Source organism: Apaloderma vittatum, unplaced genomic scaffold (assembly GCF_000703405.1).
Source record: "Apaloderma vittatum isolate BGI_N311 unplaced genomic scaffold, ASM70340v1 scaffold9018, whole genome shotgun sequence".
Classification (NCBI taxonomy): Eukaryota; Metazoa; Chordata; class Aves; order Trogoniformes; family Trogonidae; genus Apaloderma; species Apaloderma vittatum.
Genome location: NW_009732407.1, coordinates 379 through 17,269, shown reverse-complemented (window position 1 = coordinate 17,269; position 16,891 = coordinate 379). Strand labels below are relative to the sequence as shown.

Sequence of the window (16,891 nt, the reverse complement as noted above, 5' to 3'; positions counted from 1 at the left end):
CATGGAGTTATGGAAAGGAAGTCGTGCTTGATCAGTGTGATAGCATTCTTTGATGAAGTGACTGGCCTAATAGGTAAGGGAAAGCAGTGGATAGTGTGCTGTGACTTCAGGAAGGCTGTTTCCTGCAAGATCCTCATAGAGGAACTCCTAATGTGTGGGGCTGCATGAGGAGACAGGTGGGTTAAAATTTGGCTGAATGGCCAGCCCCAGAGGGTGGTGGTCAGTGGTAGAATGTCCAGGTGGAGGCCAGTAACAAGCAGTGTAACCCAGAGGTAGATACTGAATTGAATCCTGTTTAACTTCATAAATGATCTGGATGATGGGGCAGAGTGTACCCTCGGGAGGTTTGCAGGTGATGCTGTGCTAGCTGTAGTAGCTGAAATGTTGAGGGTAGTGCTGCGATCCAGAGGGACCTCTGGAGAAATGGCCTTGCAAGAGCCACACGAAATGCAGCCAGGGGGTCATGCAAAGTCCTGCACCTAGAGAATAACAACTCAATGCATCAATATGTGCTGGAAAACAGCTTGGCTGAAAAGGACCTGGGTGGACATAAGCTGAACATGAGCCATCATTGTGCCCTTACTGCAAAGAAAGCTAATGGTATCCTGAGGTGTATTAGTGTTGCTCGCAAGCCAAGTGGGGTGATCCTTTCCCTTTACTTAGTACTGGTGAGGCCATAGCTGGAATACTGTGTCCCATTCTGAGCTCCCTGTACCAGAGGGTTGTGGGCATACTGGGTAGCCCGTTGAACAGCAACAAAGGCGACGAAGGGTCTGGAGCTTGTCTGCTATGAGGAAAGGCTGAAAGAGCTGGGATAATTCAGCCTAGAGAAGACTCTTTTCAGTGGTGCCCAGTGCAAGGACCAGAGGCAGTGGACACAAACTGAGACACAGGAGTACCCTCTGAACATCAGGAAACACTTGACTGTCAGAGTGACTGAGACTGGCACAGGGGTCTTGCTCCTTGGCAATACTCAGAAGACATCTGGACGCAGTCCCAGGCAACTGGCTTAAGGCAGCCCTGCTTGAGCAGGGAGGTTGGACTGGATGACCACCAAAGGTCGCTTCCAACCTCAAGCATGTTGCCGTTCAGTGATTGCATTTTATAGTAGCAGGCATAGTGGCTCAGACGTTAAAGCAGTGTAGTTTAATATTCCATCTCTGCCAGTTGATGTCCTCTGAGTCTTAGATTGAGAACGACTGATGAATAATTCCTTATGTATATTCTTGATATTTCTGTTGGATTCATATAAGCCTCAGTTGTTGTTTGTAGTATCACATGCCTAAATCTATTTAATTGTTCCCTATGTGTAAGCTGTTCTATACTGCTGGTCATCTTTGACATAGTTTCTGATACACATCCATTTATTTCTTTGATGTTCTTTCCAGATTAGGAAACAAGACTGTAAATACACACTGTAGGGTAACAAAGTTTTCTATAGTCTCTTATATTTTCTATAACTTGATTTGGTTTTTAGTGTCCTGAGCACTGGGCCAATCTTAATTTAAAAGTGTTCTGTGGGTGGTGGTAGCTCAGAATCTTATTACTTTGTCTAATATTAGGATTTATACATTTATGTGTATGTATGTATATTAAGTCGAAACTGTTCCCTCTTACATTTTGCTGCTTTGATTTATTTTTTTTTTCCTTTTTTTTCCTTCACATTCAGATTGGAGTTCGGATACAGATTAAAGAGGCACATACCTGAAACTCCCATTGTAGTTTATGGAACGATAGTGCAATTACTTTTAATTGCTCATTTTGTCCTGTAACTTGTCTCTGTAAGTCAGTCAGCAGCAACATCCAATGCTTTCCCTGTAAGGAGAGACTCCAGCATGAGAACCTTGTCTGATCTTTCATGATTGCGCAGCAAAAACTTAATGAATGTATATGTACATATATACTTACCTTCTTCCTGTTCTTCACTAGTGATTTGGAATTTGACTCTGGCAGTTTTCCCAGTTCCAGGATGCTTGAAAGACTTTATTTTTAGGCTTTTTACAAATTCTTTAATTCAGTGACCTGCTTTTCTGTGTATTTTATGTTTGTTTTATTAACATTTGTCCTCTGATGTTAGAGATCATTTCAGCTTTTCTAGTAATACCTCTCTTTACCCTGTTCTAGCCTTACCAAGCTCCTTTGACCCTGTATCTTTTTTTTAAAAAAAAAAAATTATGTATTTGCTCTGACTTCCCATGGGATTTTTTTTGTCTTCCCATATTGTGTATTTACTTTTTACTCTCTTAAATATTTTTAAACATTTATGTAGCTGTCCTTCTTCAAATTAAGCAATATCAGAACTGATCTGTTGTTTTTGCAAAGGTTCCTATTCAAAGTGATTCCTCAATATCTTAAGTAATTTTTTTCTTCATTGCTTATGTCAATCAAATTTCTTTTAGTTCCCTGGTAACTACTTAATGAAATAACAGTTTCTAAAAATTTGTTCTTAGCATTATACCCTGATGATACTCAAATCTGCATGATGGAAATTGAACTCCCCTGTTACTGGGTTTCCTATTTCTGCGCCTTTACAGTCTCCTCCAGCCTGGTGCAGTAACCACCTGAGTGGTGTAGTACAGAACTATACATTACTTATTCTTATTCAGATTGCTTATTCCCTGCAGCAACTCCTTATAAAGAGCATGTAAGTGGTCTTCTAATATAGGAGAAATAAGATTTCCCTCCCATCACCATTCCAGTCCTATAAACTGTTTTGGAAATGAGAAAAGATCATCTCATCACATGGATCTGGTGTCCTAATTTCCTAATTACTCTTCAGGAATAAATCTGTTCTGGTTCTTAAAACTGTACTTTTTTTTTTTTTTTCACCTCTCTGAAATGTTTTTCCCGTGTTTTTCAGCATGTCCTACTTCGTGCTGCTTTCACTTGCACCCTGTCTGAAGGATGCTGTGAAGATTATGGCTAGTGATTCTTGAGTCCTTTTTACTGACTACTTTTTAAAAAAAAAAAATAAATTAACTTGGTATTGACTATTGTCTATGCCAGTAGGTTCATGCCCTTTCTTTGGCTTCACTTGGAAAGTATCACATTTGCTATTTCTTTATATTACTTCAGCAGGCTGTGTCTGGGAACTTCACTGCTCACCCCTGCCCCCACTACAATGAAGTCAAATAAGCAGCTGGTACCCTGTCCTGAGGAGGCATTCTACAGATTAGCCAAAACCAAGTAATAAGCACAGCTTTAAATCACTTACTCTTTAGGCTTGTTTAAAATACTTTGTAACTGTGTTTTGATCAGTAATTAATTGAATTAATAAAATCTATCCTGGTTGTATCAAGTATTTACATTTTTACATTCTTCATTTAGAGATGCAGTTTTTCAAATACTAATTATGTATTATAAAATGATTTTATTTGTGATAAAATGATTTTTTTAAATAAGTTTACCAGTGAGAAATTATATGACTTATTTGAAATGGGATAGGAAAACCTAAGACCAAATCTCAGTCTTACTTTATCAGATCAAGTTGAAAATTTCTACTGAAATCAGGACAGAGTATTTTCACTCAATTTCATTTTGAGATTAATTAGATGATGGCTTGATATGTAGAAAAGTAGTGTAGAACTTGTGCTTATGTTTTCTTCTGTGTATATGTTAGAGAATACAATGAGGATATTTGCCTACAGCGCAGTCATTTAAATTCAATTATAGTCCATGGGGTGAAATGATCTCCTTTAAAAAGGAGACATCTATTAGCAATGTTTTAGGCATCCTGTTTAGAATAAATGATGCAGATTTCTCACAGATCATACCTCTAAGTCTCTCCCTTTACTACAGGGAGGCAGGGAGGGAATGCCACCTCTAAATCTATCAAATATTTTTTTAAACTATTTTGGTTTAGATGTCTGGAAGCTTACCATTGTTTCAGAACTTTAGAAGTAAATATATGTTACTTTTTGTTCTTAAATACATATAGAACATCAGGTTATATCCTATAATCACCCTGCACATTAATTACGTGTTTAAATATGTCTGCAACAGCTGGAAATCTCTTTAGAACCAGAAGAAAATGTGATTTTTTCGGACTCACTCGTTCTCTTACACGCACTGTGTTCTTTGCATGTAGAAGCTGACACAGGATCGGAAGCAAGCTGCAACTCATTCCTCTGTGCAGAGTTTGAGTATGATATAGCCTGACATCTTCAAATTAATCTGTTATTCTATGACTGTGATTTCATGTACTAAAAGTCAAATTCTAGTAAAGGTGACCGATTCCAGGAAATTGGTTTTGGTGTCTCTGTGTATGCGAGAATGGCTCGAGCTAGTGAGAAGTTCATCACTTCATCACATGTCTAGTTTCGTATCTTTCAGCATTTTTTGCATTGTGTGTGTAATTGGATTAAAGCATAGAGGAAAAAAAAAAAGTCAAACAGTAAACTTCTTTTAGACCTTTTTCTGGCTGTCGCAAAACAAAATTGTCTTGCTGGGGGTGGAGGGAGCTGCTGACAGGGAGGATTTGGGGTGTGGTGTTTAATGGCAAGTGGTCCGTATGTCCACAGGGGCCGTGGAGGAGTGCCTCCACCTGCGGCAGGAGTACCGAGAGGGGCACCAGCACCTAGAGGAGTGCCTCCCAGTAGAGGACCAGTCAGTCGTAGCCGAGGACTTCTGGCACCCAGAACAAGAGGAGTACCTCCACCTGCAGGCTACCGGCCCCTTCCACCACCTCCAGCCCAGGAGACGTACGGTGAATACGTAAGTTGAGCTGTTGACGTATTGTGCATAAAGTGTAAAATTTTGAGGGGATGGTCCTAACGATCACTGCAGAACTCGGAACAATCTCCTTAGACTTAATTCAGACTTGAACCTGTGGCAAATGTGGTCAACTCTTGTCACCTTTACCGACTTGAATTATTTGATATTATTACAGCTTCAGGTTATAAGTGCTACTATAAAGATGCTTACAGTGCACTTAGCAAAATAGTTATGTACCTCTTAAATATATTATGTTAGGTATCTGCTTTACAAAAAGCTGAAAAATCGTGTTGTCAGTAGATTTTTAATTCTCAGCTAAAGCTGAGAATTAAAGCTGAGCTAAAGCTGAGAATAATACTCTGCCCTTTTTCCTCAGCCTATCTTTGTGGTTATATAACTCTTGAATGATTAGACGATTAAAACATGTTTATGAAAGCTTCAGAAAAGATCCTAAAATTTTAACAATATACAGTGTATTTCAATAGGCCATGCATATTTATCTTTTTATTGTATTAAAAATTAAAAACCATATCAAAATACTTATATTGTACATGATTGAAAATTATAGACCCTTATGATTTTTTATGGTAATTTAAGTTAAACTTACAGAGCAGTAAGATAAAGAAAACTTATGAAAACTACCATCATGAAAATGGATTTAGTCCTATAGAAAACAACATTTTCAAGGACAATGCTTTTAATGTTTCATATATTTTAAAGGTTTTAGCATTCCCTCTCTAAACCCAAGTCTGTATGGACTTCTCTGTTACGGAGGCTACCAATAAAAGTGTTCATGAGTTCCAGAAAATAGTTTTGCTCTTTAGACATTTTTTTGCTTTTATCTCAACCTTTCTTGCACCTGCCTTCTCCCTCTCTTCTTCCACTGCCCCCTCAGAAACTCTCTAAACCAAATCTCGACATTTATTTGATCAGAAACCTAACTTTCTACATAACACTTACAGCTTTATGCACAAAATAGCTTAATGCCATTAGTACAAATATTTATACACGTACCTGAACAATTCAGAAGGAATTAACGTAGCTTATTAATTTTATGAGAACTAGAACAGCGTATCTAAATGTCCACTGGCTCTAGCTGACTTGACTCGTTGAGGTGGATACTGCAAATAAGTGGTTATTTCACGACAATTTCAGAGGAATTAGTCCCTGTTATACAGCCTGTTTCTAGGATAGACACCGAAGAATGTATGGCTGTGACAGAAAATAAACCTCTTGGAGTAACTTCATGTTTATATATAGCTGGTGTCTGTAGAAGTGGCATGGGAATAACAGCTGTTTGAATCAGTATCCTGATGTATGCTTTACTTCTGGGAGAGAATAATTAGCTAATAGCACTATAAAGAAAAATAGTGCTCTGGTAAATAGCTTCTATAAAGAATGATCTCTAGAACTGGGCATTTATCTTCCAGAGGAGATATCTTAACTGGGATAGATATTTATTTAAAGCTGTAAATGATAAAGTGATGCTAGAAGCTCCATTTAAAAATTACTGTGTTTTCTGTGTCTCCTTTATTAAAATGTAGATTCGCTAGAACAAAGTGTTGAAAGGACATGAACCCTTAGTGTGTTGTATGTTTAAGTTTAAGGCACGGTATATTTTACCTGCCCATTTGTAGTACGTTACCAAAGAGCCTTAACTATGGTTTACAGATTAAGGTCACATGGTAGCAGTCAGTAGTAATTTTGTCCTTTCCTTACTAATTACTGTTTAGCCATACCTAGTAGTAAGTGCTGGTTTGCCAACCTGAATACCTGAGCAGGGTAAGGTGTCCCTCCCTCTTTGCTGCGAAGTATCCACAGAATAAGAACATCACTGAGTTTGTGGGTATCCTAAGAAGTTATTTTAAGCAGCATGTAGCTTCAGAGTGTCAGAGACTGGGGTATCCGGAGGGGTTACAGAGCAACCTTTAGAAGTGTATCGGGTTTACATGGCCAGGTTTAGGTAACAGGGGCTGCAGGGGTGGTTTCTGTGAGAAGCTCCTAGAAGCTTCCTCCACATCTAATGGAGCCAATGGCAGCGGGCACCAAGATGAACCCACTGCTTGCCAAGGCCAAGCTTATCAGCAACAATTGTAGCACCTCTGTGACAACATATTTAAGAAGAGAGGGAAAAACAAAAATAAAAACAACTGGCTACTTCAGCTGGAGAGAGGAGATAGAATAATGTGAAACAACTCTGCAGACGCCAAGGTCAGTGAAGGATGGGGAGGAGGTGCTCCAGGCTCCTGGAGTCCAGCCAGGGTGAGCCCACCGCAGGAAGGCTTTCCACTGGGGACTGGGAAGTCTGCAAGAATTCATGAAGCTTTTCATTCCCTTAGGCTTACGCGCCTTTGCTTTGTACTCATTAAAGTAATGTGAAACTAATGCAAGTTCAGAAAGAAGCAAACTCTGTTCTGGATGGAAGCCTTCAACCACTTGCTTCTCTGACTCTGTAAATATCTCAAAGATGACGCAGGGCTTTTGGTACATAAAGTCCTTGTCCGTTTCCTCTGTGGAGTACTATTAAGTGTATCTTGTGAGAGAAATTGAGGCCATCACTGAGTCACAAACAGCCTCCCTTTTCCTTTGCTCTCTTTGTTAATTTCTTCCTGTAGTCCTTGAGACCAATGAATCTTTACCATCTATGAGGAACTTACTCAGTTCTGTGTCCTGCCTATCCTAATCTCTCTCCTTGATTAAGAAGTTGGTTTTGAAGAGAAAACATCAAAATGGAAGGGGGAATACCTATTTCATTCTGAAAAATTGGAAGGGTTAATTCTGGAGTCAATATCTCATGTGGGGAAAATCATGCCAGAGGCAAAAAAATAAAATCTTTAATTTCAGTTTAGGTGCTTTTTAATGTGGGCTCAAGATTAATACAAGGAGGTGACCATTGCTGTCCTGTGCTTGGAGCCCTTACAAGAGTTGTGCAGAACTTACTCATTGCAGAAAGCTCTGTGCAGAGGTAGGCGACCTCCATCGTCTCTCATGGTTCTGGGATATTTGCAGCGCAGACTTGGGATTGTTGATTTCACCTTCTGTAAAAGTCACACAATGTATCAGACTGGCAGCAGTATCTGCATGTTTTTTCCAGTTCCTTGTAACTATTTTTCCAACTCCACTGTTGCCAGTCACTCTTGTGACCCTGGGACCCCTTCTTCCTGGGACTTCATCATATTGTTAGTAGCAAGATTAAGTTTTTGAAGTCACTAAACGACAGTTCCTTATCTTTTTCTGTGAACATTGTCTCTTTAGCACCATTTATCTTCAGCTGGAAAATCAGCTGGGGTGATAGGAAAAATTCAGCTTTATAATCGCTGTTCTAACCTCGCTGCTCTGTTTGGTGTGATAAACTTTCTTTGAAAGCTCTCACACCTCCCATTTTTCTGTCCTCAGCAGCTCAGGTCAGGAGAAAACCTAGTATGATGTGTGAAGCATGGCCAGGATTATTTTTATAGTACTTGGATAAGGGAATTCATAATAGGTGGTTTCTAGATTTATTGAAGCACTTACAGTTAGTTTCAGCAACATTGTTTTCTTAATTATATGACAGTTTTTCCCGTTGAACCAATCCGTAACAATAAAAATATTTTCGTGTATTTTCAAGTTGACGATTTATTCCATTAAGATGAGAAATAGAAGTTGTATTAAACTGCTAGCTGGAAACTTTAAGTTTTTACATAATTTTCAATAAGCAGGTAATTAGTAACAGTATGCTAGCAATTCACTGTTCTTTAATAGTGTGAATTCCTTAGGGAATGTTCAGTCAAACAGAAATATTCTGTAAATATTTCAGTTCTGTGCTTTGCCTGAATATATCTGTAGTGAGGCTGTGTTACATCCTTTTTTGCTGTTTTTAAGTGTGTTAAACACAAAGTGAGATTTATCTAAATTCTTAATCAGATTTTTAGACATGGTGAATTGGACTTTAAACATGATTTTTAAAATCCATTGCTGTGGCAGTGTGAAATATCTACACCAAAAAATAAAACTTGGCAGTCTAGCAAGTCATAGCTAAGACTTCTGCACTACTTTGGAAAGCAGTCAGATCTAAATGTGCCTCCTAGTGTGTGTGGGGAAGTTGTGGCAGAGATTTAGTTCTGTTTCTAGCAATTTTATTGTTGTTTTCTTGTGTTCAGACAAGAGTTACCTCAGTGACAGATTTTTCTAATGCAGTGACCACATGTATAATTTCCAGTAGTTAGTGCTTCAATTAGAATGCTTCAATGAGATTGCCTTGTGTAATACAAAATTGAGTTAAGATGGAATGTCTACCAGTAAGAGACCTAGGGAGTCTTTCTAATGTTAAGTAAATTGGAAATAGTTCATAATGTTCTTTTTCAAGTTACAATTACATGCCAGGATTTTTTTAACTTAAAGGTACAGATACAGGCTACTTAGGAGGTTATACAGAACACTTGGATGCAAAAATGATACCAGTAACAAACTGAAATCTGCTCTTTAAACACAGTTATTGCCTGATTCTGGAAGAACTCATAGATTAAGGATTGGTAAGTTTTTAAGCTTACTAGTTTCCGAAACGTACATTTCTGGATATTTCATAAAAATACGTTGCTTTTCCTGATGGACAAAGCAATGCTCCAGACTGAAATCAGACTTAAGCCTGTAATTCTCATGCTAAGTTTATATCACGAGACTATGCTTACACTGTGTATACTGTAAGGTACACAGATGTTGCAGTAGTCTGAGACTGTGCTCATACCATTTCCCATGAGAAATGGGGAAGACCCAAATGACATTACCATACCCTGTGGTCTAACAAGATCTCACCCGAAAAGCTGATGTGGTGAGTGTAGCAAAGGCCTTCAGTTCAAATTCCTGGGGCAGGTATTCACATCCCCGTGGTTCCCTCTGGAGCTGCTATGCTGACGACCGCAACACTGGCTCACCTGGCGCACACAGTGGCAGCAGCAGTGCTTTGCTATTTTGCATGAAGTGCTTACAGATTTGTGGGAAGGCTTAAGAGAAGTTTGTTCACAAAGAACATTTGGCTGGATGGCTAAGAACAAAATCCATTTCATGATCCAGTGATTATTATAAAATATGCATGTATGTATCCATTAGTGAAAAGAGTGCATGCAGAGTCTTACTCCTTACGGGTTAGAGCCCATTCAGCTGAATAACCTGTAGCCTATTATTTAGTGGAGGGACTTTTTACAAGAGTGGCCACCAATAGGACAAAGAGAAATGGATTTAAGTTAAAGGAGAATAGATTTATATTGATTCTTAGGAAAAAAAAAAATCTTCAGTACAAGGATGGCAAGGCTCTGGAATACCTCATCCAGAGAAGTTGTGGATGCCCCCTCCCTGGAGATGTTCAAGGCCAGTTTGGATGAGGCCTTGAGCAACCTGGTCTAGTTGAGAGGCGTCCCTGCCCATGGCAGGGGTGTTGGATTAGATTATCTCTAAGGTTCCTTCCAACGTAGGCCATTCTATGACTCCTAGAAAGCTAGTGCAAATTCTCTGTTTTATCTCCAGCACCGATCTTGAATTCCTTATCTCCTTATTAAGATCATATTTAGTGTAGATTTTGAAAACCTGAAAATTTTGGTTAATGTGGAAGCAATTTCTTCAAGCTGTTTGTACAATGCTGGTTTTGTATGATGAACTGTTTTTAAAGGAGATTTTTTTTTTCCATTAATGCACACTCACTTGCTGTTCACGGTTGAAGGAGGAAAGATGTGTAGGAAGAAAACGCAAAAGCTTTGTATATACCATCTGAAAACATCCGAGCTTTTTATTTGCAAATAAATGCTTCTTAGAGAGGAAGTGGCACAGTATTATGTGTGGAAAGGACTAGTCCAGATGGCATAAGACTTTGAGAAGAATTTAAATTCTCCCTGAAGAGTGTTCTACTGTAATTTTAATGATACTTTGCAGGAGTCACACCATGTTTTAATTTACCGTGGTCTTCTGAATGTTGATAGTTAACTAATAACAGGCAATATTAATTGAAAATGTTTTCATTTGCTTCGCTGTTTTGACTGTGAAGCTTTTTGCTTGGATTCCCATTAAAGAACATGAGGTAGCTTCATTCTGTAAGAATTCTCTCTCTGTTCCCTTCTGTGGATAATGCTGTGGTTTTCACTTAGGTACTTTACATTTTTTTAAGCAATGTATTTATTGTATTCTGGCTTTTCAGAAGTGCTAACATTGTTCTTAAAATCAGTCAGAATTCAGATAAAACTATTGGAAAAGAAATTCATAACATCAAACTATTTCTTGGGGTTTTTTTGCCAATTGCAGTGTTATTTTTCATGCGAAATAGGACAAGCAAGAAATAAATTTAAAACTTCTTTTTACATTTGATTCCTTCAGTTTTTTGGGTTTATTTTGAATGCTTTACATTTACCTTCTCTGGGGTTTACAGAATGAGATGAAGAGACAATGGAAAGTTTTAATTTTCTCAGGAACTCAGGTGGCTTTGGCTGTACAAACAGTGGAATGTTTTAGAGGAAAGGCTGGGAAGCTTTTCCACCTGCCTGTCTTGAAGTTGAAAGTTCTCCTATAATGGGCATATAAAATATTTTCTTTTCAAAGTGTTTTAGTTTAAGCTACTCCTCTAAGTTGACCATTTTCTGACTTGATATTATTGAATGAGCTTTAGTTATCCTCCTGATTCTGACAGTGCTCCCTGCAGTTGTATTTAGAAAACCCAAAGAGTCTGGGCCTTTTAGTAACTTGGTTTAAATGTTACTTCTTATTCATCAACAACTTTAGCAACCTTTTTTTTTGTTATTTTTTTCCCCAGAGGTGCACGAAAGACAACCCACTAGTACATCTCTCATTCCAAGGATGCCTTATTTGTTCTGATTGAATATGTGCTGGGTTTGTTCTAGATGAGAACACATGAAAATCTACAAGCTGAGAGCTTACAGTCTCTGCACGTTTGCTGCTAATGTGCTTAATGTTATCTCTCAGACTTTAGATGGTAGTAGCTACCCATATTTGTTTTGATTGCCTCATATTCCCTGTTGATTAAATGATGGGGAGATGTTATTTCCATGTAAGAAAATGGCTATTTCTTCCCTTTACAATTCTAATTTGAAAAAAAAAAAAAAATTGAAAAAATTCTTCATTGTGCTGCACTGATGTCTCATGTTCTTTCTCCTTCAAGTTAATCTCTGTGCGAACAAATTTTTTTTAGAACGTGACAGTTCTTATCTAAAGGGAAGACATTCCTCCAGTGTTCAGTGATAGAGTACTGGTGTAAGTATTAATTTCAGAAAACGATGAGGAAAACGAACCACTTTTTAGTTGTAGTGATAACAGCCTTAATTTTTTTCCCTTGGATGGATTTCTGTAGTTGAGGAGAGCTGGGAAACTGATTTCTTATTGATTCCATGATTTTTTTCCCCAGCACTGCAAATTACCTTTTTGTTAAGATGAACTCTATACCCTCTCCTTTCTTACTGTTTCTTTGTCTTTTTCTCTTTGAAATGTTGTTAATTTCCCCTAAAGCAGGCCCAAGCACTAGTCTGTCATTGTCACTACCAGCAGATTATAATTTAAAACCACTTTTTCCTATTCCGCATGAAAAAGTGTATGTTCGGAGTACTTACTTATTAGAAGAAACACTGAAGGGCAAGGCTTAGTGTGAATTATGCCGCTTCGGGTAGTGCAGGGGTTTTGGCAAAGATTGCTTTAATTGCTTTTACCATCTTTTGACCTGTGATAGAGACTTACAAGTTAATATATTTGAAGAGTGCATATTTACAGATTGCCTTCGGTTCTACTCGTAAAAAATTTCTGCACTTTGCAGTGAACAATTACTATTACCAGTGCTGGCTCTTGGATTTATATCAGATGCGGGCGCTGTCATTTGACAACCTTAGGCAGAAGCTCTATTTAAGAGGAAATGTGTGATTCTGGCTTGTAGGTTGACTTAATGAAGGAGTTACAAGGTTTGGGATTTTATAGAATTGTTTCGTATTTTCAGAAGATTTGTCTTCTAAATCAAGCCGTTCTGTTACATCACGGAAATATTCTTATGACTGAAATTCACAGAAGTTGGGAAAATTGCTTTAGATACCTTGATGATATTTCAAATGTTGTGTGGGGAATATTGTAGTTTAAGAAGACTCCAGCATTTTCGGCTCTTTTTTTCTATATTTGTGTGGCAAATGCAATCTGTACAAAACACATGCCTTCTTTTGATGAAAATTTGTTTCCCAGGTTATCCTGAAAAGTGGAATAATTAATAACAAAACAAAAATATTCCATTCATGGGATGAAAATATGGTCTTCTTTGGGCTTTTTTTTTTTTGGAGTAGGAGAGGAAATATGCTTTCAACAGTAAACTCTTTCTGATTGCCAAGTACATGTAGGAACAGCTATTTATAGCCTTAGGTAATTGGAACAGAGAAGGAATTCTATTGTATTGCATTTGCTAGGTAGTAGGAATACAAATGCTGTCATCAACATGAAGAACAATAATGGCTTTAAATACAAAAATGAATGCTTTTATAAATAATAAAACATGCCAAAAAATCAACAGGAGAAATACAATTAAAATATTATGAGGGTGTAATTCATCCTGTATTATACAGGAAGAAATCTATGTAGCGATGCTTGACAGTGAATCTGTGATGTAGTACAGGATATCCGTGTGTTCAAGTTCTGTTCTGTCTTGTCAATTTTCAATATATATGTAAAATTTATAATTATTTTCATTTATTTTGGCATGATATTTTGTAGTAGTGAAACATGCCGGATGGCCAAGGATATATCACCTAGATACTAAATAAAGAAAACGTTTATTGAAGCCACAAGAGGTCTGTGATTCGGAAAGAAAATACTCAAGTAGTGTGGATTTAATCTAAAATGTAAAACATTCTGCCTTGGCCAACCTTATCTGAAACCTCCTGAAAGAGAAAGTTTTTAAATGCTATGTGACTAAGAGAAAATAATGTGTCAGACCTAATTCAAGAAAAGCTCTGAAACATAATTCAGCTGCCCCTGCCTAATTGCTACTTCAAGGGAATAGTGCACAGTAAACAAATGTTTTGAAATTTGAGTCTCTTACCTCTTAACAGAACAAGCCATTGAGAGCAGCTCTCTAAACCTATTCTATTTTTACAGCTTGCTGCTCACAAAGCTTATCTTTGTTTTAATGTAAATTCTTGGGTTTATAAATGTAAATATGGCAATAAAAATGGAAGAATTGATCTATTTAAGCAGATTATAATAATTACAGCACCACACGTTGATCTTTTTAATGCTAAGTGACAGGAGTCCCATGTGTAAACTCCAAACCAGATATCTTTCCATTCAAAGCTTATGTGAACTACCTCCAACAATATAATAGTGCAGGGCTTGATTTCCACAGTAGTCTGTTTATTAGCACACAAAATGGTGAGCCGTAATGAGTTGTCGGCAAAATTTTTCCAGAAGAGAAATGCTAATACTGGCAACACTTCAGTCTTAGTACAGCATTTACCTCCCAGAATTTTCCTCTTTTCTCCTGGCGATCTTGTTAAGGATCTTCCTATTTCAAGTTTACTTTGTTCCTTTGTCTTCAAGAAGTCATAGACATACCAAAACTTCACAGTTGTCTGTTCTCCCCTTTCCTGATCAACTTTTTAGTAAAATAGTTAACATAAATGTGAAGAATAGGACTCATTGCCTAATTCTGCAGTGATTTCTTCGTGGCAAACTTTTCCAAACATGTTAAAAGGTTAATTTCAGTCCTCTTCTTTGATTTGTTGTCACTACTGGGAGTGCATAGTTTGAATTTTTTGGGAGCCTGTCTTAGGGATGGCTGGTTCACAGTTGGGAGATTCTCTATAAGAGACCAAATGTCACATAAATCTTCTGAAACAGGGCAAATAAGATGTCTCAGACAGCTTCTGTTGATCAATGTCTGTATTGTTAACAGATGTCTGTGCATGGCATCAATAAGTAATAAAGTGCTTTTTTGTATTAATGGCCAGGAGGCAATGGTTTTGTGGGTTTAGTGTGTGGCTTATCAAGAAAAATCCATATCAGATGAGCAGAAAAAATGCTAAGGCTCTATTGTAATTTTTAGTTTCAGGACAGTGAATTACTGAAAGAGAGAACAATGCATTTCCTTTTCAAGTGGGAGTATTTATCTATGGATCTCTTCACAACCGGCAGTTGGAAGAATCCTCACTTCTTCCAGACCTATGAATAGGCTGCCATTCATTTGTGCTGGCAAATATTCATGGACACCCTTCTGCTTGTCGCTGCTGGGAACAATGATGTTCACTGTAGCAGGGCTGCAACATTATTGATGGGCAGATTGCCAGCTTTTCCATAACAGCAATTTTAAAGGACTGGAAAAAAAATGCTAAGAACTCTCTTAGCAAGTTGAGTTTCCTACCAGTTGTTTTGAGGTTGGCATTGGCTTCTACTGTTAGAAAGCTTTCCTTACCATGTCTGGAAAGCTGTCAGATCCAATCTCTGGAGATGTTTTCTGCTGGAGTTGGACAACCCATCATTTGTCATCCCTACCTGATTGATACCACTAGCTGGGTTTGTTTTCTCTCATCACTGAAAGATTCTTAATGGTTACTTTTCACAGGAAAGTGTTTGTGCTTCACTGAGACTTCATCCTTACGTTGCCAGGATTTGATATATGCTTGTTCAGGAAACAGCAGATGTAAGATGCCTGTTTTTAATTTTTCTGGATCCTTGTATCTTCAGTGTCTTTTCAGGAGGTCATCCTCACCTGGCAAAACTGGACAAGATACCCCTAAATATTGGGTATTAGAATTTCCTAGGAATTGGAACAAAGGAAGTGTTGTTTCTACTTCCCATGTGTTTAGCTCAGGTTTATTATTGGATGGAAGGATAATTTGGTGACAGTTCTCTTAATTTCTGTAGTTCATCCTCGTCTAGGAAAGTACAGCATCATTGTTGCTGGTTTTCATCTTAAAATTCAGTATATCTTGTAGCTGGTGTCAGTGGTTTGTTCAACTTGATATTTAAATCCAATGCTATTTTGGGAAGAGTGTTACTACAGTGTATACTTAAATAGTGTCGATAATGTGAGAAGAGTAAGAAATCCTTACTTTTAGTTTCTAAATGGATACTAGAGTCCCACAAGTTGAAGAGGATACAGAGGTCATCCAAAGAAGTAAAATCATAACTTTTACTAGTGTTATTTCTAGGGAATTCCTCCCATCTGTAGGCTACATAGAATATTGAAATTTTTTGTCCTGAAATAAATAAACTTTTTAAGTCAGTTGCACAGTATTTATTCCTGAGTTTCTCCCCAGATCCTTCTTGAAGATCCATAGCTCACTCATCTCAAATTCAAGTACACAGAGACTTGAAGCATTTGTACTGTCTCTGGCAGTGTTAACTGAAAGAATTTTTTCAAAGCACATTGCCAGTAGTTCAAAACAATTATAATCCTAGTCTTGGATGCGCACGGCCTCTTAAATGAAAGTAGTCTCTGTTAATGTCATTAAGATACTGCCATTTCATGGTGCACATGTCATATTTCAGGAGAGGGTTCCATATTTAGAACCAGGTTATGACTTTGTATCTGGAGTTAATATTACCTTTCTTTTGTATAATTTCAGGAGTATGATGACGGTTATGGAACTGCTTATGATGAGCAAAGCTACGATTCCTATGATAACAGCTATAGCACTCAAGCACAAAGGTGAGTCTCCAAATCTGCTGTAACTACATTTGAAAGGGTATACAGTTGGAAAGTTAGTTTTACTTAAAGAGTTTTTCAATTTCTTAAATAGCAAAAATGCTCTAAGACGCTTATTAGGAATAACCGGCAGTGTTATGTGTCTCTAGTATCACATGAGTATAAAAGTCAAGTTACTGAGTGTTTAAAAAGAAACAAAAATGAGAACTTGAAACAAAATTTTGGTTATGCTAGATCATAAATCACAAGGTCGGGAAATTCAGGAGAATTTAATTCAGATTCATTTGGAGGGGGAGCCAGGTGAAGAGAGAAGGAAAAGAACCCACTTTATAAAAGGTATTAAATCATCTGAAACACAGAGCTGATTGTATTTTCTTCTTAAACATGGTTGTATCCCAGTATTTTACCATTATTTGGCTGTGAAAAAGGATACCTTTTAGTTTTACTCTTTTGTGGAATTATTCTTGTGACAGATTTGAATCTCTTGCCATTTGTATTCCTTCCCTCGCTTCATTCCCAACAGTATTT

The 16,891-nt window shown here is 37.6% G+C and overlaps 1 protein-coding gene across 1 annotated transcript in view; it reads left to right on the top strand.

Moving 5' to 3' along the window:
• Positions 1-16,366, top strand: part of KHDRBS3 (KH domain containing, RNA binding, signal transduction associated 3) — a gene marked incomplete at its 3' end in the record, with an annotated part of 54,345 nt that extends 37,979 nt beyond the window's left edge. The window contains exons 5-6 of the mRNA XM_009875521.1: positions 4,521-4,713; positions 16,284-16,366. Of these exons, the coding sequence (XP_009873823.1) occupies positions 4,521-4,713; positions 16,284-16,366 (276 nt within the window). The remainder of the gene's footprint in view (positions 1-4,520; positions 4,714-16,283) is intronic.
• Positions 16,367-16,891: the final 525 nt, after the last annotated feature.